The sequence below is a fragment of the Prionailurus bengalensis genome, chromosome B2 (assembly GCF_016509475.1).
Source record: "Prionailurus bengalensis isolate Pbe53 chromosome B2, Fcat_Pben_1.1_paternal_pri, whole genome shotgun sequence".
Classification (NCBI taxonomy): Eukaryota; Metazoa; Chordata; class Mammalia; order Carnivora; family Felidae; genus Prionailurus; species Prionailurus bengalensis.
In genome coordinates, this window is record NC_057349.1 from 105486910 (window position 1) to 105505121 (window position 18212).

The 18212-nt window shown below is 37.7% G+C and overlaps 1 protein-coding gene across 1 annotated transcript in view; it reads left to right on the plus strand.

The window, feature by feature from the left end:
- The first annotated feature begins 2083 nt into the window (after positions 1–2083).
- RFX6 (regulatory factor X6) overlaps positions 2084–18212 on the plus strand; it is a 55407-nt gene continuing 39278 nt past the window's right edge. The window contains exons 1-4 of the mRNA XM_043590528.1: positions 2084–2306; positions 2617–2773; positions 5526–5649; positions 7935–7996. Of these exons, the coding sequence (XP_043446463.1) occupies positions 2084–2306; positions 2617–2773; positions 5526–5649; positions 7935–7996 (566 nt within the window). The remainder of the gene's footprint in view (positions 2307–2616; positions 2774–5525; positions 5650–7934; positions 7997–18212) is intronic.

The following is an 18212-nucleotide window of genomic DNA, read 5'->3' on the forward strand; positions in this document are numbered from 1 at the left end:
GGTAAAAATTTAGGATAATGACATTCCCCCCCCCCCCCCCCGCCAATTAAGCACTGTTCTCACTGGTTCTCATAAGCTTGAGAAGAATTGGCATTAATTCTTTTTTAACATGTATAATTTATCAGTGAAGCCTTTTGTCCTAGGCTTTTCTATGTAGAATTTTTTTTTATTACTGATTCAATTTCTTCACTTGTTATAGGTCTATAGTTTATATTTCTGACTAGAAGCACAAAGAAATTACATGTTATTTTGTAGGGCAGATGGTTTACTTAAAACTAAGACAAAAAAGTTCATGGAAGGCATTCAATGAGCTTGGTTTATTTCCTTTGATTAATTCAGCTGGATAATTGCCAGATATTCATTTAGTGTCTGTAACACACACACACACACACACACACACACACACACACACTTAGCCTGGATATTAAGTGGTCTCTATTTTTAAAAATTCAAAAAGAATTCCCAGTCATTTTCCTGAATATTTTCTTTTCTGATTATGTGATATAAATAGCAGAGTCTTTTTGCATACACATAGTTAATCTATGTCTGAAGATGTCTCTATAAAGGGGGAACATTCTAAACTGTAGTATTGTAGAGCTAAGCTCCAGGCACTGAGAAAGTTCTTTGGCTTTTTAAGGCCTAGGTAGAGGAAACTGATATGCAAAGTTGTCCCTTGGTTGGGAGGTATAGCCTCCCAGGTTTGGGTGCATGAATGGGTGGGTGGTTCCAGCCTGGACCCAGCTGCTGGTGGTACCCAGTAGGGAGAAATCCTTCAACAGAAAAGTGATGCCTTTCCCAACAAGTGGTGCTAAAAACAGGGAAAGTTTCAAATATATCCATAATCTTGGGTGCTTAAGCAGGTTAATGCTCTTAGATCATATTATTCCTCTCTATAGTTCACCCTTCAGCCATCCACCACCTTGAGTCCCATTTTGGTTTTTCTAAGTTAAATGATGTAATGTAGTTTAATATTAAATTCGGGTTAAGGGGTGATTTCTCTTTCTAATGCTCCACAAGAAGATGACAGGTTGTTGGCTGTGGCGAGGCAGTATGAACCAAAACAGCTTCCTTGCTTTTTCTGGGGAGCACTAGGCATAGAGTAAGCACAGCACATATTTGTCGAAAGAAGAGGAATGGAAAGAATGGAAGATTATGTGGCAGTCAGGCAACACACACCCCAAGTCTCTACTGACTTCTTAAAGAGAGCACAAGTTACCTTTTCTTCCACCCCACATGACTCTCTTGCCATTTTAGATTGGAAATGAAATGTGGCGGCTTCATTTTTCATCACAGCAACGTCCACTGCACTACCCGTAGGTACAATAGGTGAGGAATTGTCAGGGATGCTTTTAAGTCACAAAATATTGCAGGGAACAATTGAATCGTTTCCTCCATGCTGAAGGTTAGATCCTCGAAAGAGGCGAGGCTTGGGATCAGAACCCTCGAGGGTGCACCCTCGAGCAGGGAAGTCTGGACACGTGTGTGATGCGATGGCGTCCGTCCCCGTCACTGGGAAGAGAGCCTTCCCCAACCCCTGAGATTAATCCGAGAATCAATAAACCCGGCCCAGGTTGTGCAAAGACTGAGTGGTGCTCTGGCCTCACAGATTCAAGGCTGCGGGGCCAGTGCGTCCTTTAAGTCTGACGAGCGAATTAGGGATGGGGACAGTTGCAGTAGCCCTTCCCTCGGGAAGAGAGTGGGGTTTTCTCAGACCTTTCCGGGAGCTCCGGGTGTGAATGTGAAAAGTGCCCTCGGGCCCAGCGCCAGAGGTGAGCAAGGGCGGAGAGAAGGGGGGAGATGTGGGGAATGGGACTCGCGGGAGAGAGGCGCAGGTGAGGAAGGGAGTCGGAGCTGAGCGTCTGCCGGAACCGCGGACAGGTGGAGAAAGGCCGTCCCGCCTCGGTCCGCGCAGTCCCTGCGCAAGGCCTTCCTTCGCCGCGACGCCGCGGGGCTCGGGAGCCTGCCGTCTCCGCCCCCGCCCCCGCGGCCGCAGGTCCCCAGCCCCGCCCCGCCCCGCCCTGGGCTCTGGGCTCCGCGGGCCGCGGGCCGTGCGGCTGGTGCCCAGGTCTCCCGCGGCCAGAGGATGGCCAAGGTCCCGGAGCTGGACGACACCTTCCTGCAGGCGCAGGCGCAGCCTTCGCCCCAAGTTTCCCCCGAGGCCCAGGAGGAGTGCTGTGGGCCGCTCCTGGGCAAGGGCTTGCTCATTTACCCCGAGGAAAGGGTGTACCTGGCGGCGGCGGCCGGCGGCGCGCTGGGCAGCGCGGAGAGAGGGGAAGACCCGGAGCTGCCGGCGGGAGTTAAATCGGGTGAGTGCTCTGCCCCCTCGGGGGATGTGGCTGGGAAGGGGGTGAATTCTAAGAAGGGCACCCCACAGGAAAAGTAAACACACCGCAGACGTAACATACAGGGGGAATGTTCCGTCCTGATCTTTGTATTTTCCCCAGGAAAACGTCGGTCACCTAGAAATGAACTCTAAGGGATTTGGCTTCGTTCCCCTCTCAACCCCCTGCCCACCCCCTTGGGCTACCCAGTTTGGCACCAGTTTGGTACTTTTAGAGGCTCCTTCACTGATTTTGCATTCTGATTGTCTTTACCACCCTTTCAACTTGCAATCAGAAATGCGTTTAAGCAATGGTAACGTTTCCTCGGAAGGAGAGGATGCAGACAGTCACGACAGCAAAACCAAAGCAGCCGATCTACACCTCTCTCAGAAGAAAACCGTCACGCAGATGATGAAGGATAAAAAGAAGCAGACTCAGCTCACCCTGCAGTGGTAAGTCTCCCACGGGGGATACTTTTCAGCACCCGTTGAGTTTTGAAAGTCAGTATCTTCAGAATCTGCTTGTCCCAATTTGCCTCTGCCTCAAACTTTGGGGGCAAGTTTAAGATACCAAAAGAAAATGAATCTTTTTTTTTTTTTTTTTAAATGAATGTTTGGTTTGGAGACATAGTCTAGTCTAGTGTTGATGAAAAACGATCTCAATACAAAAACCCATCACTTTATTCACTATTGACATAAACTATAATTTCATCAAATGTCAGCAATAATGAATACTTTTTATGACTTATTTGCTTAACATGCAATCAATTCGGTCCTTATATACTTGTTATTTGATCGTCTTTTTGTTTCTAAAACATGATTCTTCAAACCACCTTAAAAGGAGGAAGGATCTTAAATATTGCCTTTATCCATATGAGGGCAAATAAACAATTGTATACTGGTCATTAGGTGAAATGCATTTGAACTAGAAGATATTGAAAATTCAGTTAAAATATCTCTATTAAATAAATGTTCAACTATTTTTATAGCACCTGTCATATATGATTTATTGTGATGAAATATCATGAATTGGATTTTATGGAAACTCTTTTAAAACCAAGAGTTTATCAGTAGGCTTTCTACATATGAAGAGCATTTTGTAATATTGATCAAAAAGGAAGAGGGATCTAAAGTAAAAACTCTAAGCTTCCCCACATAGTGTGAATAGGAGTATATATTTCCTTCCAAGTTACAAGTAACAAGCAAATAACTTAAAAGGTTTATTTACTGATTAGTTGTATAATCTGTATGTATGTAAAGTATGAACTAAACCTTAGAAAAATACAATAGAAAAAAATAATGTCTAAAAATATAGCAAAAAAAAAAACCTAACTTTTTTTCAGCTATTTAAACCCTGAATTACAGTTTGCATATACTAAATTTTTGTGATTATATACTTACACCTTTTCAAATATTTGAAATCTAAACCAAATATTCTTCTAAAGTTGTGGCTTAGCTATTGAAGTTGATGTCACACTGACTGGTTAAAAATACACTGGGGCAGTAAATATTTGAGTTAATTATCTGGAATATTTTAGATACAGCTATTTTATTGGTATAATTGGGGCAGTATTGCTTAAAGATATATTGTGGAGAACTGCTGAATTATCACTTTCAGTTTTTCCCTCAAATGAGTGAATGGGAACAAACTTGGTTTTTTTTGTTTTATAAATATGAGTGATTGCATTATAATTAAAGAAAAACAGGTTATACCCCAAATTAGCCATATTCATGGCTGGGATTATCCAGTATTTTGAAGATAAAGACAATGCCTGCAACAACATTAAATAGCCACATGAACAGTTGACATTTTATGCATGCCATTAAAATATAATTTTTAAATAGTTGAATGTTTTCTTAGTGATTTTCATTGTTTGAAATTTAAAATGCTATACTTTTGTTTGAACTTTCCACCCCTTTCCTATAAAAGAGTGTTACATAGAGTTTTCTAGAAACTGAGTGACTTATTTGTACTTCGAGAATTTTCCCTCATGGTTATATAGGTTATTGGGGATATTAAAAATTGGAGCTGAAAATTAAAATGAAAAATCTAAGTAACTCCAGTTTTCAACTGTCAGCTAGGTTTGGTTTTGTGGATGCAAATCTGACTGGGTTTTGTTTTGTTCTTCTTCAAAGAAGTATGAACATCTGATGCTTTAAATCTGATGAACATCTCCTTTAGCTTTTATCTCATGCATTTAGGGAATATGCTAAATCAGAGATGTGACTAGTTTCACTCAATTTTAATCTGAATGCATGCTCAATATTGCGTTGTTCCTATATAGTAATAATTACAATTTTACTATACAGAAAATGGGTGTACATAAATTTTAGTCAATATCACCTACTGAATTGTTAGGAAAATTGGGAATACAATCTACAAGTTCTGATTTCTCGATTGCTGTTTAGGTATTTATAACACTTGAGTATACATTATTACATTTATATAAATTGTGTTTAATTGCAATGTAGACATTCAAATAGAATTGTGTCTAAATTTTCAAAATTTATACGATTGCATTTGTAACAGAGTTGAATTTGTATGTCCTATTTGGAGACATCTATGGAGAAGTACATTATGTTTCAAGTGCATGGTATGTTTCAGGCAATTATGGTACTTGATCACAGCAAAAGGCATAGGGTAGAAGTAGATCAGTACCATTTCAGACTTCAGTGAAGTGAGTTTACTCTTAGGTGTTTTGCAAATAAATGCATCATCATGCTTCCCTAACCATTTAGGGCTCAGGACTAGTTTGGGAGTGAAAGTAAGAGATGGTAGGCATTTGCCAGCCTGAAACCTGGCAGCCCATTAGTGTTGAGAATAGTCTTTTAAAAAACCATCTCCTTCAATTTTACCATTCATACATATTTGCATCTCACAGAGCAAACCCTAATGAATAGTGAGGATTTCCATAGAAATAAGACCTATTCTTTGAGATACAGACCAGAAAGGAGTGGTTTTACATTGACCAGGGTATTTTAACTCCACTAGCAGGTATTCATTGGGGTTCTTGTTCTTCTAACATTAATTCTTGTGATCTGACTTTTAATAATATCCGGAATAAAGAAGGTCTGCTCATGTCTGCTCATGAACTCATTGTATAGCGTCTGTATTCAAAACAGTCATTAAATCAATGTGAAAGGGGAAAGGAAAGGAGAAATAAAGAAAAGGTTTGACCTAATTTTCTGCCTTTTTTTTTTTTAGGCTTGAAGAGAATTACATTGTGTGTGAGGGAGTTTGCTTACCACGGTGCATCCTTTATGCGCACTATTTAGATTTCTGCAGGAAAGAGAAATTGGAGCCAGCCTGTGCAGCCACCTTTGGAAAGGTAAAAGACACATATTGGCCATACTACTTTACTGCTAAAGTCATGTCTGGAAGACAGTATAGAAACAAATGCATCTAAGTAAATTTTTTTACAGAATTTTAAGAAATTTGTTTCACAAGCATTTTATCTTGATTTTACCTACTATAGGTTTTACCTGGAACTACTATATGTTTTGAATATTAGAACCTTAGCTATCAGATGATTTAATGTGATATTAAAGGAAGCTCCATTTGGGGGCGCCTGGGTGGCTCAGTTGGTTGAGCATCCGACTTTGGCTCAGGTCATGATCTCGCGGTTTGTGAGTTCAAGCCCCGCGTTGGGCTCTGTGCTGACAGCTCAGAGCCTGGAGCCTGCTTCAGATTCTGTGTCCCCCTTTCTCTACACCCCACCCCTGCTTGTGCTCTCTCTCTGTCTTTCAAAAATGAATAAACATTTAAAAAAAATTAAAAAAAATAATAAAGGAATCTCCATTTGAGCAGTGACATTTCCCTTCAAAGAGGGATGCATTAAAGATTATGGTATAGCCTGTATTGAGAAGTAAAATTAAGTGGTGGTGACAAGTATCTTGTTAATGCAACTGGTGATTGTGTTTATTATTTAGCTAGTTCAAGTATATGAGTTTTTAATAATTTTTACTTTATTTCATGAAATAGTTCCCTTGATTCTCCATTTCACTCTGAGTATGTTTATACCCCTAACTCTAAAATGTTGTGACAGAATTGGTGAAGCATCGCTTATTTAAAAACATTCCTTTCTACCCAACTGTATGGTTAGGATGGGAATCTGTAGAATTGGCATTATCATATTTATGTATGTTGATGTTATTTTGAAAATCAAGACAGGATATCAATCTCTTGGGAAAGGTTTCTCCTTCGAGATTCTTTTCATGCTCTGCTAAGAACTTAGGATATTCTAGAAAAACTATAGGAAGCTTAGGGCTCAAACATTGCATCTCATATAAACTGAAATCTAAATTCTAACCTGTAGAGGGACTCATTGTCCAGAAAATAATGAATACTATAGTCGAGCTTCTCAGTTTTTGAAAATCAAATAATTTATAAATTTATTTTGAAACCTCTCTGCTTATGGGAGTTAGTGTGATATGGTGCATGGTAATCTCATTATTCGGGCTCTGGCCTAGACAGTGACAAATTTGTTGTGAAGCCTTCTGAAAAGCACTTAATTTTTTCAAAACTCAGTTCACTTATTCCCTAAAATGAGCAAGTTGCATAAGACAACTGCTAACATCCATTTTTGCACTGTTTTGTTCTACCTTATGGCAGTAATCTTAACTGTTTGGGGAGTGATGAAATATCTTGAGAATCTGATTAAAACTACAGAATTGGTCCCCCCAAGAAACTGACATATACAAAAAGTTTGCCGCGGAGCCCCTTAGGAGATCATACAATTCCTGTTATATGTAGAACAGATTTTGTTCTTTAATTGGATGCTAATTTTAAGCAAATTTTAGAGAAAGGGACATAGAAAAGAAACAATTTAAAACACTGCTGTGGATATCTGGAAGGAAGGAGAAAGTTTCCTGTGTTTTTTCAGAGTTGGAGATTGATACTTAATTTTGATAAATCTCTGGATAAAATTATTGTAAAGACACTCAAGTCTTTCCTCTAAGTACATAAGGTAGTAAGCAACATGAAGCAAAAGCAGATACTGGTATGATTCGCTTTGGAAATTGAGACGGGGCAGTAAAACAATCTTATTAAAATACTATGTGGCAATGAGAAAGAATGAAATATGGCCCTTTGTAACAACATGGATGGAACTGGAGAGTGTTATGCTAAGTGAAATAAGCCATACAGAGAAAGACAGATACCATATGGTTTTACTCTTATGTGGATCCTGAGAAACTTAACAGAAACCCATGGGGGAGGGGAAGGAAAAAAAAAAAAAAAGAGGTTAGAGTGGGAGAGAGCCAAAGCATAAGAGACTCTTAAAAACTGAGAACAAACTGAGGGTTGATGGGGGTGGGAGGGAGGGGAAAGTGGGTGATGGGCATTGAGGAGGGCACCTGTTGGGATGAGCACTGGGTGTTGTATGGAAACCAATTTGACAATAAATTTCATATTAAAAAAAAAAAAACTACCTCCCTGCCTCTGCTGGTGTATTATTGCTTATCAATTGCTTGTCAGTGTATGTAGAATATTACTTCTTCCAGACTAAATTTTACCCAAAGTTCAACATTTACTTTCTTGAATTAACTGGCCACAAGTTGCTTGCAACAGAACCACACGTTTCCTAAAAACTAAAGTAATTGATTTTCTTTTTAGACAATTCGCCAGAAATTCCCCCTCTTAACGACTCGGCGACTTGGAACAAGAGGCCATTCAAAGTAAGATATGTTAATGAGCATAGATATCAGATCTGTACATATGATACCCCGTATAGGAGGATTGACACGTGTAAAATGAGTATTGGTTTTATCAGTGAATGGAATCACGTGTTCTCTTCTGATGAAGCAGATTTTTTACCAACTGTAAGAACTAAAAAGAAAAAAAGTAGATTTTGGAATAATGTTTAAAAAGCAAAATTTATACTGAAAAATCATAATATCTTATTTCTTCTGATAAAAAAAATCATTTTTACAATCTTAAATCCACTACTGAAGGCACTGGTGTCCTGAAAGGGTAGTATAAATGGCTACATAAGTGGCCAGATGGAACCACAGCACTCCCAAAGAGCAAGGCCAAAGTCAGGAGTTGAAGCATGGTTCAGGTTCTTCCTTTGGTTTTCTTTCCCAGATAATAATTTCAATATCCTCTTCTTTTCCCTTCAAGACATATGACCTCCACAAATGACTTCTTTGGTCATCTCTTAATGTAAACATAAAGTTAGTTCTCTTGATAATTTTAGCTTTTCTTTTCTCTTGTGGCAATCTCTGTAGAGTTACATGTTACACATTCTTACTCGTCCATTATTTCCTCTGTCCACTGTGTTTTCAGTTTTTCCTTTCCTTCTGCCTGCAAACAGATTCAGATCTCTTTTATGTTGATAAAAACAGACGCATCTCAGACCTGCTGTACTCTTCACAGTTGCTCTATTATTTTCCTTCTCATTGCTATTCCTCGAAAGAGTAGCTGTGCTCACTTATCTTACCATTGTTCACGTGGTAACAGTCCATTTCTTTATGTAGACAAAAACCCTATGGCTCAATTTTACTGTTACTCATCCTCCTTGGCACCTGTCTAGCATGTGAACCTGCTGACAGTGCCCTCTTAAAATAAATCAATATGGGGACGCCTGGGTGGCGCAGTCGGTTAAGCGTCCGACTTCAGCCAGGTCACGATCTCGCGGTCCGTGAGTTCGAGCCCCGCGTCGGGCTCTGGGCTGATGGCTCAGAGCCTGGAGCCTGTTTCTGATTCTGTGTCTCCCTCTCTCTCTGCCCCTCCCCCGTTCATGCTCTGTCTCTTTCTGTCTCAAAAATAAATAAATGTTTTAAAAAATAAATAAATAAATATGTAAAACTTCTCCTGTGTTTTCTCTGTCACAGAACTGCCAGGCCCCCTTCCCTCCTCTCCCATTCATTTTCTAGCTCATCCAATGTGTTCTTCCATCCCAACATCTAGTTCAGCATTGCCCAATGAAATATAATGCAGCCACATATTTAATTCAAAAATTTCTAGTAGCCACATTAAAAAAGTAAAAAGGGACAGGTGTTATTTAATTTTAATATGTTTTATTTAGTCCAATGTATCATTTCACCATGTAATCAAAATTAAAATTATTGAGATATTTTTCATTCTTTTTCCCTACTAAGTGTTTGTGTGTTTTATTCCTACAGCACATCTCGATTCTGATTAGTCATTTTTCAAGTGGTCACTACCTACATGTGGCTAGGAGCAACCTTATTGGCTAGCTCAGCTTTAGTCACTTGCCAAAAAATAAATCTTACTTTATGAATTCTCTTGAATCGGTCTCTCTCCATTCTCACTTGCATAATCTGGCTTTCACTGTATCTTTCCAGTCCTTTCAATACAGTTTTTCCAAATTGGCCTTCTAAAAGGTTTAATTCAATTGTATCTCTGTCATGCTCAAATTTTTCTCACTTTGACATTCAGGGTCCAATATGATTTAGTCCCAAACCATTTTCCTACCTTATCATCTACTCACCTCTCAGCATGGAGCCTATGCTCCCACCAAATTAGTGCCCAGAACCCTTTGTTTCACCCCCAAATGTCATTCTTTCATCTATGCTGTCTTCTTCCCTGGAAAATGCCTTTTCCCTACAGGTATTTTGAAAGCTTATCCATTGAAAAGAAAAGAATGTTTCATAAACTTCCTCTTCTTTTGAAATTTTTCTTAATTCTTGATTTCTTGGAGGCTCTTTCTTCATAGCCTCACAACAGTTCATTGGTTCATTCTTAGTGTGTAATTACCTTATCTCTTCCCCTCAAAAGATAATATTTTGGGGCGCCTGGGTGGCGCAGTCGGTTAAGCGTCTGGCTTCAGCCAGGTCACGATCTCGCGGTCCGTGAGTTCGAGCCCCGCGTCGGGCTCTGGGCTGATGGCTCGGAACCTGGAGCCTGTTTCTGATTCTGTGTCTCCCTCTCTCTCTGCCCCTCCCCCGTTCATGCTCTGTCTCTCTCTGTCCCAAAAATAAATAAACGTTGAAAAAAAAATTAAAAAAAAAAAAAGATAATATTTTGAGGATAGAGACTTTGTCTCATTCATTTTTATATCCTTTCTCTTGTTGGCTACATAATTGATTACCAATTAATATTTCTTTAATTGACCCCTATTGGTGTTAACAGTATGTGGTGTGAGAAGGAGGAATGAAATGCCAGATTGAAAAAGAGTGAATTGGCTCTTCCCTTCTAACTTGTTTATCAAACTTGAATCACGCTAACTGGCTGATTTCTACTGAATTTGATTCCTACTGAATTGTGTGGGTAGAAGAAAGATGAGATAATGTTGGAAGTAGATAAATAGTAGAAAAAGAGGCAAAGCAATGCAGAGAAATCCCCTTCACAGGATCTACAAGAAGGCAGGCAGGCAGGCTGCTGGGAAAGTCAATTAATCCTAAAAGGAGCCTTTAGGATTAGGGATGAATCATTAACCCTGTCCATTGTGACTCTGTGAGGCTCAAATGTTTAGGTTTATGGACCAACATGTGGTAATTTTAGGAAATTTGTTTGATATCTAAAAGCAGATGTGCCCAAGAGCAAATTATTAAAATTTGAATTTTTTTTTCCTTCTTTCCCAGTATGACATTTGCTTTTCATAACTTGCTTGTTATATTTTTTGATATTTTGATATCCTGGGGAAAAAATTTTCCATACATAAACAAGTATGTTGAAAGATAGGGCAAGATGGAGAGTTTGTGAATCTTGCAGTTGGCAATGGTTTGATGTAATTATTCTTTTGTTGTTGTTGTTATTTATTTATTTATTTATTTATTTATTTGGCGGGGAGAGAGAGGGAGAGAGAGCAGGTGAGGGCAGAGAGAGAGGGAGAGAGAACCCCAATCAAGCTCCTTGCTGTCAGCGCAGAACACTATGCGGGGCTCGAACCCACGAACCATGAGATTGTGGCCTGAACCGAAATCGAGTTGGAGGCTTAACCAACTGATCCACCTAGGCGCCCTGTAATTTTTGTCCCAAGCATTTCTTTATCTTGGTATATTATCTTCACATTCATCATTTTTAATGGCTATTTAATATTTTAAAAATGCACATCTTTATGAAAAATATTTTATGTCTATAGAAATATGAACAATCTGTGAAACAGAAAGATAAATGAAGAAAGTTAGCATATTTTGGAGAAAGAGAAATTTATAATTTCTCCAAATTTTACTATTAGTTTTGCAAAACTTGTTGGGGTAGTGTTTATTCTAGTGCCTTAAACATACTATCACTAAATGTTTATTGAATTATTTGAAAAATTTAAACTAAGTATTAATTTATTTTAAGTTCTGTGGACCATTTATTAGAATATATTGACATTATATAACTGTTTAGTGATGGTTATCTAAAAACATAAGCTCTCAATTGTTGCCAAATTCTCATAGAATAGCTAGAGTATATCCAGTCATTTCATTTGAGTCTTTCAGACAGAATTGATTTTGATCCTGATTAACTCAAAAAGTTCTTATGTATTCTGGACACAAGATAGCACCACTATTTCTAAAACCGTCCCTGGCAGCCTTTAGGGTTCATGGAACAGTGTTACTTTTCAAATTTTACTCCACGTAGGAAATCCAAAAGTTTGGGAAACACTGATCTTTGTGACAAAGAGGTGATTGGTAGGATCTAAAAAAGAAGAGTGAATTTTGTGTCTATTTTCAAGGTTTTTCTCCCTAAGTTCTGTCATAACTGGTATTAAAATGATCAGTTCTCACAACTCACCTTTATGCAGGTGTTACTTTCAAGGACCTCACGAACATGAAAGATGAAAACGTGTAACTAAATAAAATGAAGCAAAATTTATTCAGCCAAAAGGAAGAGATAAAATATTTAAAACAGATGTGTTAAAAGCAAAACAAAACAAAAATCCAAATGGACAGACTACCTAGGTAGATATCACAGATCACCAGATGTCATGCACTGTCAAACTTAGAAACAATTAAAAATTGAAACATTTGTTTCCAGGGGCAGGTCTGACTTCTACATAAGAAGCCAGTAGTGCCAAGAGTTCTGGAAAAAAGTCTTTAAAGGTTAACTCTTGGGGTCACAAAGCCTCACCCTAGAACACCTAACCTGAGTGTGCCCTGGGGACAAAGCCAATCAGTTTACAGGGGCATTAGCAGCTCAGCTTTCTGTCCCTTCCTTCACTGTCACCCTCCCCTCCCTGCCAAGAAGCCCCAGTGACAGATTCTGTACATTCTCAACACCCAGATAAAACTGTGTTGTCTTTTGAGGTTTTTTTTTTTTTCTTCTTTTGATTTACTACCAATGCCAAAATATACACCTGTTTTTTGTTTTTTTTTTCTGGGGAGTATTTTTAAATTTGGATTTTGAAAAAGTAAAAATGAAACAAAATCATATAGGCACAAAAGAGTAATGCAAAGCAATTTTTGTCTATTTTATGTTATAAATGTGTTATATCCATAATCAATCCATTCATATTTATATCAATGTACAGAGCATGGTGCTAAAGAGGTTTTAAGATGCAAATAGCAGGATAGGATATACGCTATCAAAAAACTTTCACTACTAAGCTTCATTTATTTAATAAGCATTTTATTGAGTGTGCTGGTACTTCCTAGGCCCTAGGGATACAGTGATTAAGAAAAAGAGCCTGTATCCCACCATTGCTCAGGATTGCTGATAGTCGAGACCACCAAGTAGATTTCATGTACGCAGTAGATTGTTTGATTTGAAGTTACATTTTAATTTCGTGTAGACTTTGATCAGTCAAATCTTGCTTTTCAGACATGATGGACAAAAGCTATTATCTTATTTATTAGTAGTGATTTAGTGGGTTAATAAAACTGATATGGCAGCTGCTCTTATCACAGTAAGTTATTGCAAGTCCCTGAACAGCTTAATCCCATCATTTCCTTATCGGTCATCATTCGTGTAGTGTAAACTAACATCAGGGCTACCAGCTCAGTAGGAACATATGTTTCAGGAATTCTATATCATGATTGAAATAGGAAAGAAGAACTATAGATGCAGGTAGAAGTTTATCAGCAAGTGAAGAAAAGTGTTAGATGCAATGTAAATATTTTAGCAGCAAGAGTAGCAATAATTTCATTTGTCCTATTAAAAATATTTTCTATTTTATAACATGTTCACTTTAAAATGTGGACATAAAAATTAATAAGTCTTCCTTATTCCTAAAATGTAAACGATCTATTATTTGATATAAGACTAAGGAACAGTTGACACTAATGAATGAACACAATTTGCTGGATAATCACAAAACTACTTGTATTATGCTAACATTTTCTTAGAGAAATTAGCTAGTCATACCCAAAATTTTAAAGCAGTTTTCACATATAATTTTTAAGCAAAATGGGTAAAAATCATAGAGAGAGAAAGAACTGTGCAATGTTTGGGAATCTATTCAGAGTAACCTACAGAATAGGCATTGGGTAGTGGTATACAAATTAAAATAACTAATTAAAACTAGTTATCCCACACTTATGTAGACAGTGCTTTTTATTCAGCATGCACCAACATAGGTCTTTGTAATACTGGAGTATTTCTGGCAAATATTTTGCAGCAAACTTATTTTATGGGAATATATTAACAGTGAAATAATGCTATAAAATGTAAGGATTGAGATGAAAAATCCACGTATATCTTACATGAAATTACTCTTCCTAGTTTTATGAGGTTTACCTTTAGGAGGACAGGGCTACTCGTTTATTATCTCTTCTCTGTTCTCAAAGGCATGAAATCATCACTCAAATGATAACATGTATCTGGAAGATTAAGGAGTAAAGATTTATTTTATTAGTTCCAGAAGAAACTAGATAGGAGATGTGCTAAAGCATTACAATGATCATTGGAAAATATTAAGATTTCTATTCTTAGCAATTGTCTTTCTACTTAAATATGCTAATTTCATGCCCTTTGTATATATTGTTTAGTTATACAACTTTTATTCAACCCCAATATTTTACTGGTAACCTGGGAATAAACAGTGCTACAAAGAAGTTATTGAAACTATTGGCTTTAAGAGAATTTGTGTTTTATCAGTGTCTAAATTTCTAGCAGGATACATTGATTCATCCAATAAATGAAGATTTTTCTATACAGTAATTTCTAAGGAGGAAATCAATGAAGGAAAAGATACAATTCTCTTCCTCTAAATCTAAAGTTTAGTAGGAGAGGTAAGCCACGTATACACTCACCAATGGTATGAGATATAAACTACATAGGATAAATGACCAAGAGAGGAGTTCAAAGGGCATAGAGGCCTTAGATTCCTGAGAAACCAGGCAAGCTTCATGCGTTAAAATCACAATGCCTGAGCTATGAGTAAGAAATGAGGACATGAAGGAATAAGGGCATTCCCCGTGAAGAACTCAACAAAGAGCACCAAGGTGAGAAAACACGTTATTTATGAGAACAAGTAATTGTGACAGTGATAGATAAGTTCAGACTGTGTTTGTGGTAGGGTTAAAGGAGTTAGTATATTTCCTTATATCATGTTAGACAAGAAATCCTTTGATCTCTACCAAATTTAAAATTGTGCTGATATATTTAAGTATGATACTATACCCATGCCCTTAATTGACAAAATCCTGTTTCTAAAGTGTTCTTTATGACATATTATTACTTCTAACTTTTTTCATGTTATTTATTTATTCAACAAACGTTTACTGATTTCCTATTGTAGGGAGCTTACATTCTGGAAGTCCTTGTTTACATATGGATCATCAAATAAGAAAAATCCAGATCAATGGTATAGGTCTTAATGATTCTTTTTAGTTACCAATGCTTGCTTAATATGATTTGTGCTGAGCTAGAAGAGGAAGTGTTTATACTGAGTGCAAACATATTAAAAATATTTTCACTTAAGAATTTCTAAACAGGGGCGCCTGGGTGGCGCAGTCGGTTAAGCGTCCGACCTCAGCCAGGTCACGATCTCGCGGTCCGGGAGTTTGAGCCCCGCGTCAGGCTCTGGGCTGATGGCTCAGAGCCTGGAGCCTGTTTCCGATTCTGTGTCTCCCTCTCTCTCTGCCCCTCCCCCGTTCATGCTCTGTCTCTCTCTGTCCCAAAAATAAATAAACGTTGGAAAAAAAAAAAAAGAATTTCTAAACACAAATAAAATTGAGATACACAATTATAAAAAAGATTTTGCTTCTCAAGTACAGAGGCAACATGACCCATTGAAACAAAGAGTACTCAGTGCATGTCTGGGTTGATAGCAGCATTTACATTTAGCCTACTAATAAAATACATTATTTTAAAAGGATTTTCTTTTGCTGGGGGTGGGGTGGGGCCGTAAGATGTAAACTCTTGACTCTAAATGTAGTTGGAAATATTACACACTTCCATTTTTAAAGATGCTTTTGCCCATTATTGGAAAGAAGAGGGCAAAATAATACAGTCATTTTAGAAAATAAGGAACAAGTGAATTGTGTAATCAGAATACCCTTTCCTTAAAAGTCATAAGTAAGAAAAAATTACAAATTCATATTAGTCAGGATTCTTGAGTGCTAAAGGATGGTGCAGTTTTTACAGAACCTGATCATCAGGTGATTTTTAAAAATGAAAGTAAAATGTGCCTCAGTATTGGTCAGTGTGGTCACTGTTCCATGACTGGCAAGTGGTCGGGCTCAGGAAGCCATGAACAAGGGTATAATTTCCTGCCCTGATTCTGTTTTTTCATCGTATTGACATCTAGCATAGTTGTCAGGACACAGTATGTCTTCTAATATTTGTTGAACTCCTGGTCATCCCTTTGACTTGCCCAGTGACTTTTGTCTACCACCGGGCAATGTAATTTCTTCTCAAATCTGCATGACAAACCACTTTACCATGGTATAATATTATCTACATATTGAAAAAAGATTATAGATGAGAAACAAAAGATCAACGTTCTAATAAAGGAAAATTATCAACTTTTAAAGCAATGTTTAACATATATTGCTTCAGCAAGTGGATAAAATATAGTTATTTAAACTATAGCCTCTAGAGAATAAATAGAAAACTTTGCAAGAGAAAATGAAATTACAATATATTTACATTGTAATAGATCTGCTTGTTCTCAAACATCTTTTGCTATATTTCTTCTAATAGAAAGAAATTCCCTTTGATATCTTAGTTCTATATCTTGATTAAAAATATTAATATTTATTTCAGACTCTTAGGTTCATTAACTTTTTATAATAATTATTAATTATAATACATTTGCCAAATATCCTCTAAATCTGCTCATTGTTTTCATGGTTTTTAGGTCTTTTCCTTATCTATTTCTGTTAATATAAATGCTTTTGGTAAGGTCTTTACGACTTAAATAAGCTTCCTTCTTTTAGTTTCTCACTGGAGACTTAGTCATTTCCGTATTTTGGGGTTTCCATCACTTTTGGATTTCCTCCATTTCCCCCTCTGTTTCATTATACCTGATGGGTTTTTTATTCTTCTTCTACTATAGGATTATTTTCTGTATTGTAAAACTTGAGCAGTTATAAACCTCCTCTGTTTGGGGCACCTGGGAGGCTCAGTCCACTAGGCTTCCAGCTTCGGCTCAGGTCATGATCTCACATTTCATGAGTTCGAGACCTGCATCAGGCTCTGCGCTGACAGTGTGGAGCCTGCTTCAGATCCTCTGTCTCCCTCTCTCTGTCTCTCCCCTTACCCCCCACTGCCTCAAAAAACAAAAAACAAAAAACAAAAAAAAACCCACCTCTTCTGTTTTAGGTTAACAGGCTACTTACTGCCCTTGTATTGAAAACTTATTCCCAGTGTGCAGCAATCATAAAATATCACCATTCACCTTGATCACCCCCTTACTATTTATCAAATATAATAGCTCTTTCTGAAAACATTTATATAATATGTGTAATTTTTTGTTTTCATATTTAAAAACTCTTTTCTCTCTATCTCAAATAGCCCAGGGTCATCAGAGGTGACTTCTTTGCCCTTAGAACTTAACGGGAGAGAACCCATCTCTGGGCCTCACAGTTTAGGGGGCTCTATTCTGGCCCTCCTCCAGCTTTCCTCTTCCCCAGGAGACAAGGGGTCCATAGCCTGAATAAATGTGTCCATAGAGAGACCACATCCTCCTTCCAGCCCACGTTTCAGGTCCCCAGAACCCCAGAATTCTTTGTCCAAAGAGCCCAGACTTGCCTTCTCCCTCTTATGTGGGGCTCTTTCCCCCATCCATCCTGAGAAGGGTGCTATGTTCCACCAGTATACATAGACTTGAGCCACCAGAAGGTAGCTCTTTGGCGGTGGTGGTTGGAAGGTTGGATTGATCTTGGACATGGAGGCTGTGTGTTCACAAGAGGCTCCTCACAGTGAAGAAAAGAGCAGGGGCTGTGAAGACAAGGGCTAAGGGTGGCTCTTCTCCCACTGCCATGTTCACACATGGAAGAATTGTAGATTCAAACCCACCTACCAGATCAGTATGGAGGAAAACTGTCAAGCTAGGAGGACAAGGTTATTTTATGTAGTAGTTTTTTAGCTTGATTTAGATTTGAATATTTAAGTATATGGTATGTGGGCTTTCATTTGTTTTCATATTTCCATTGATTCATGGTACAGTTTTTTTCCCTCATTGTTGCACAAAAGTTTGAAGTGAAAATGACAGTGAATTGGGCTTCTCATTCCTCATGAGGAAAATAACGTTTGAAAGATCACATGCTTCATATATATTCCTATGCACGACATAAATATCTTCCTCCATACAATGTTATACTTTTTTACTCCATCCAATAGATATACTATAAAGGAAACCTATCATTTTCTTTTTCAATTGACTAAATTCAAATTGAACCGGTAATTAGCAGAATGACACTTGATATACTTGGAGCCAGTGCTGACATTTACAAATTTAAGTGGTTACATTTAAAAGTCTATTTTTATGAATTTTTTTGGTTTTGAAGCCTATATTTTAGAGGTTAGAAGGGGATTGGCTGTTCTCCTTTTTTA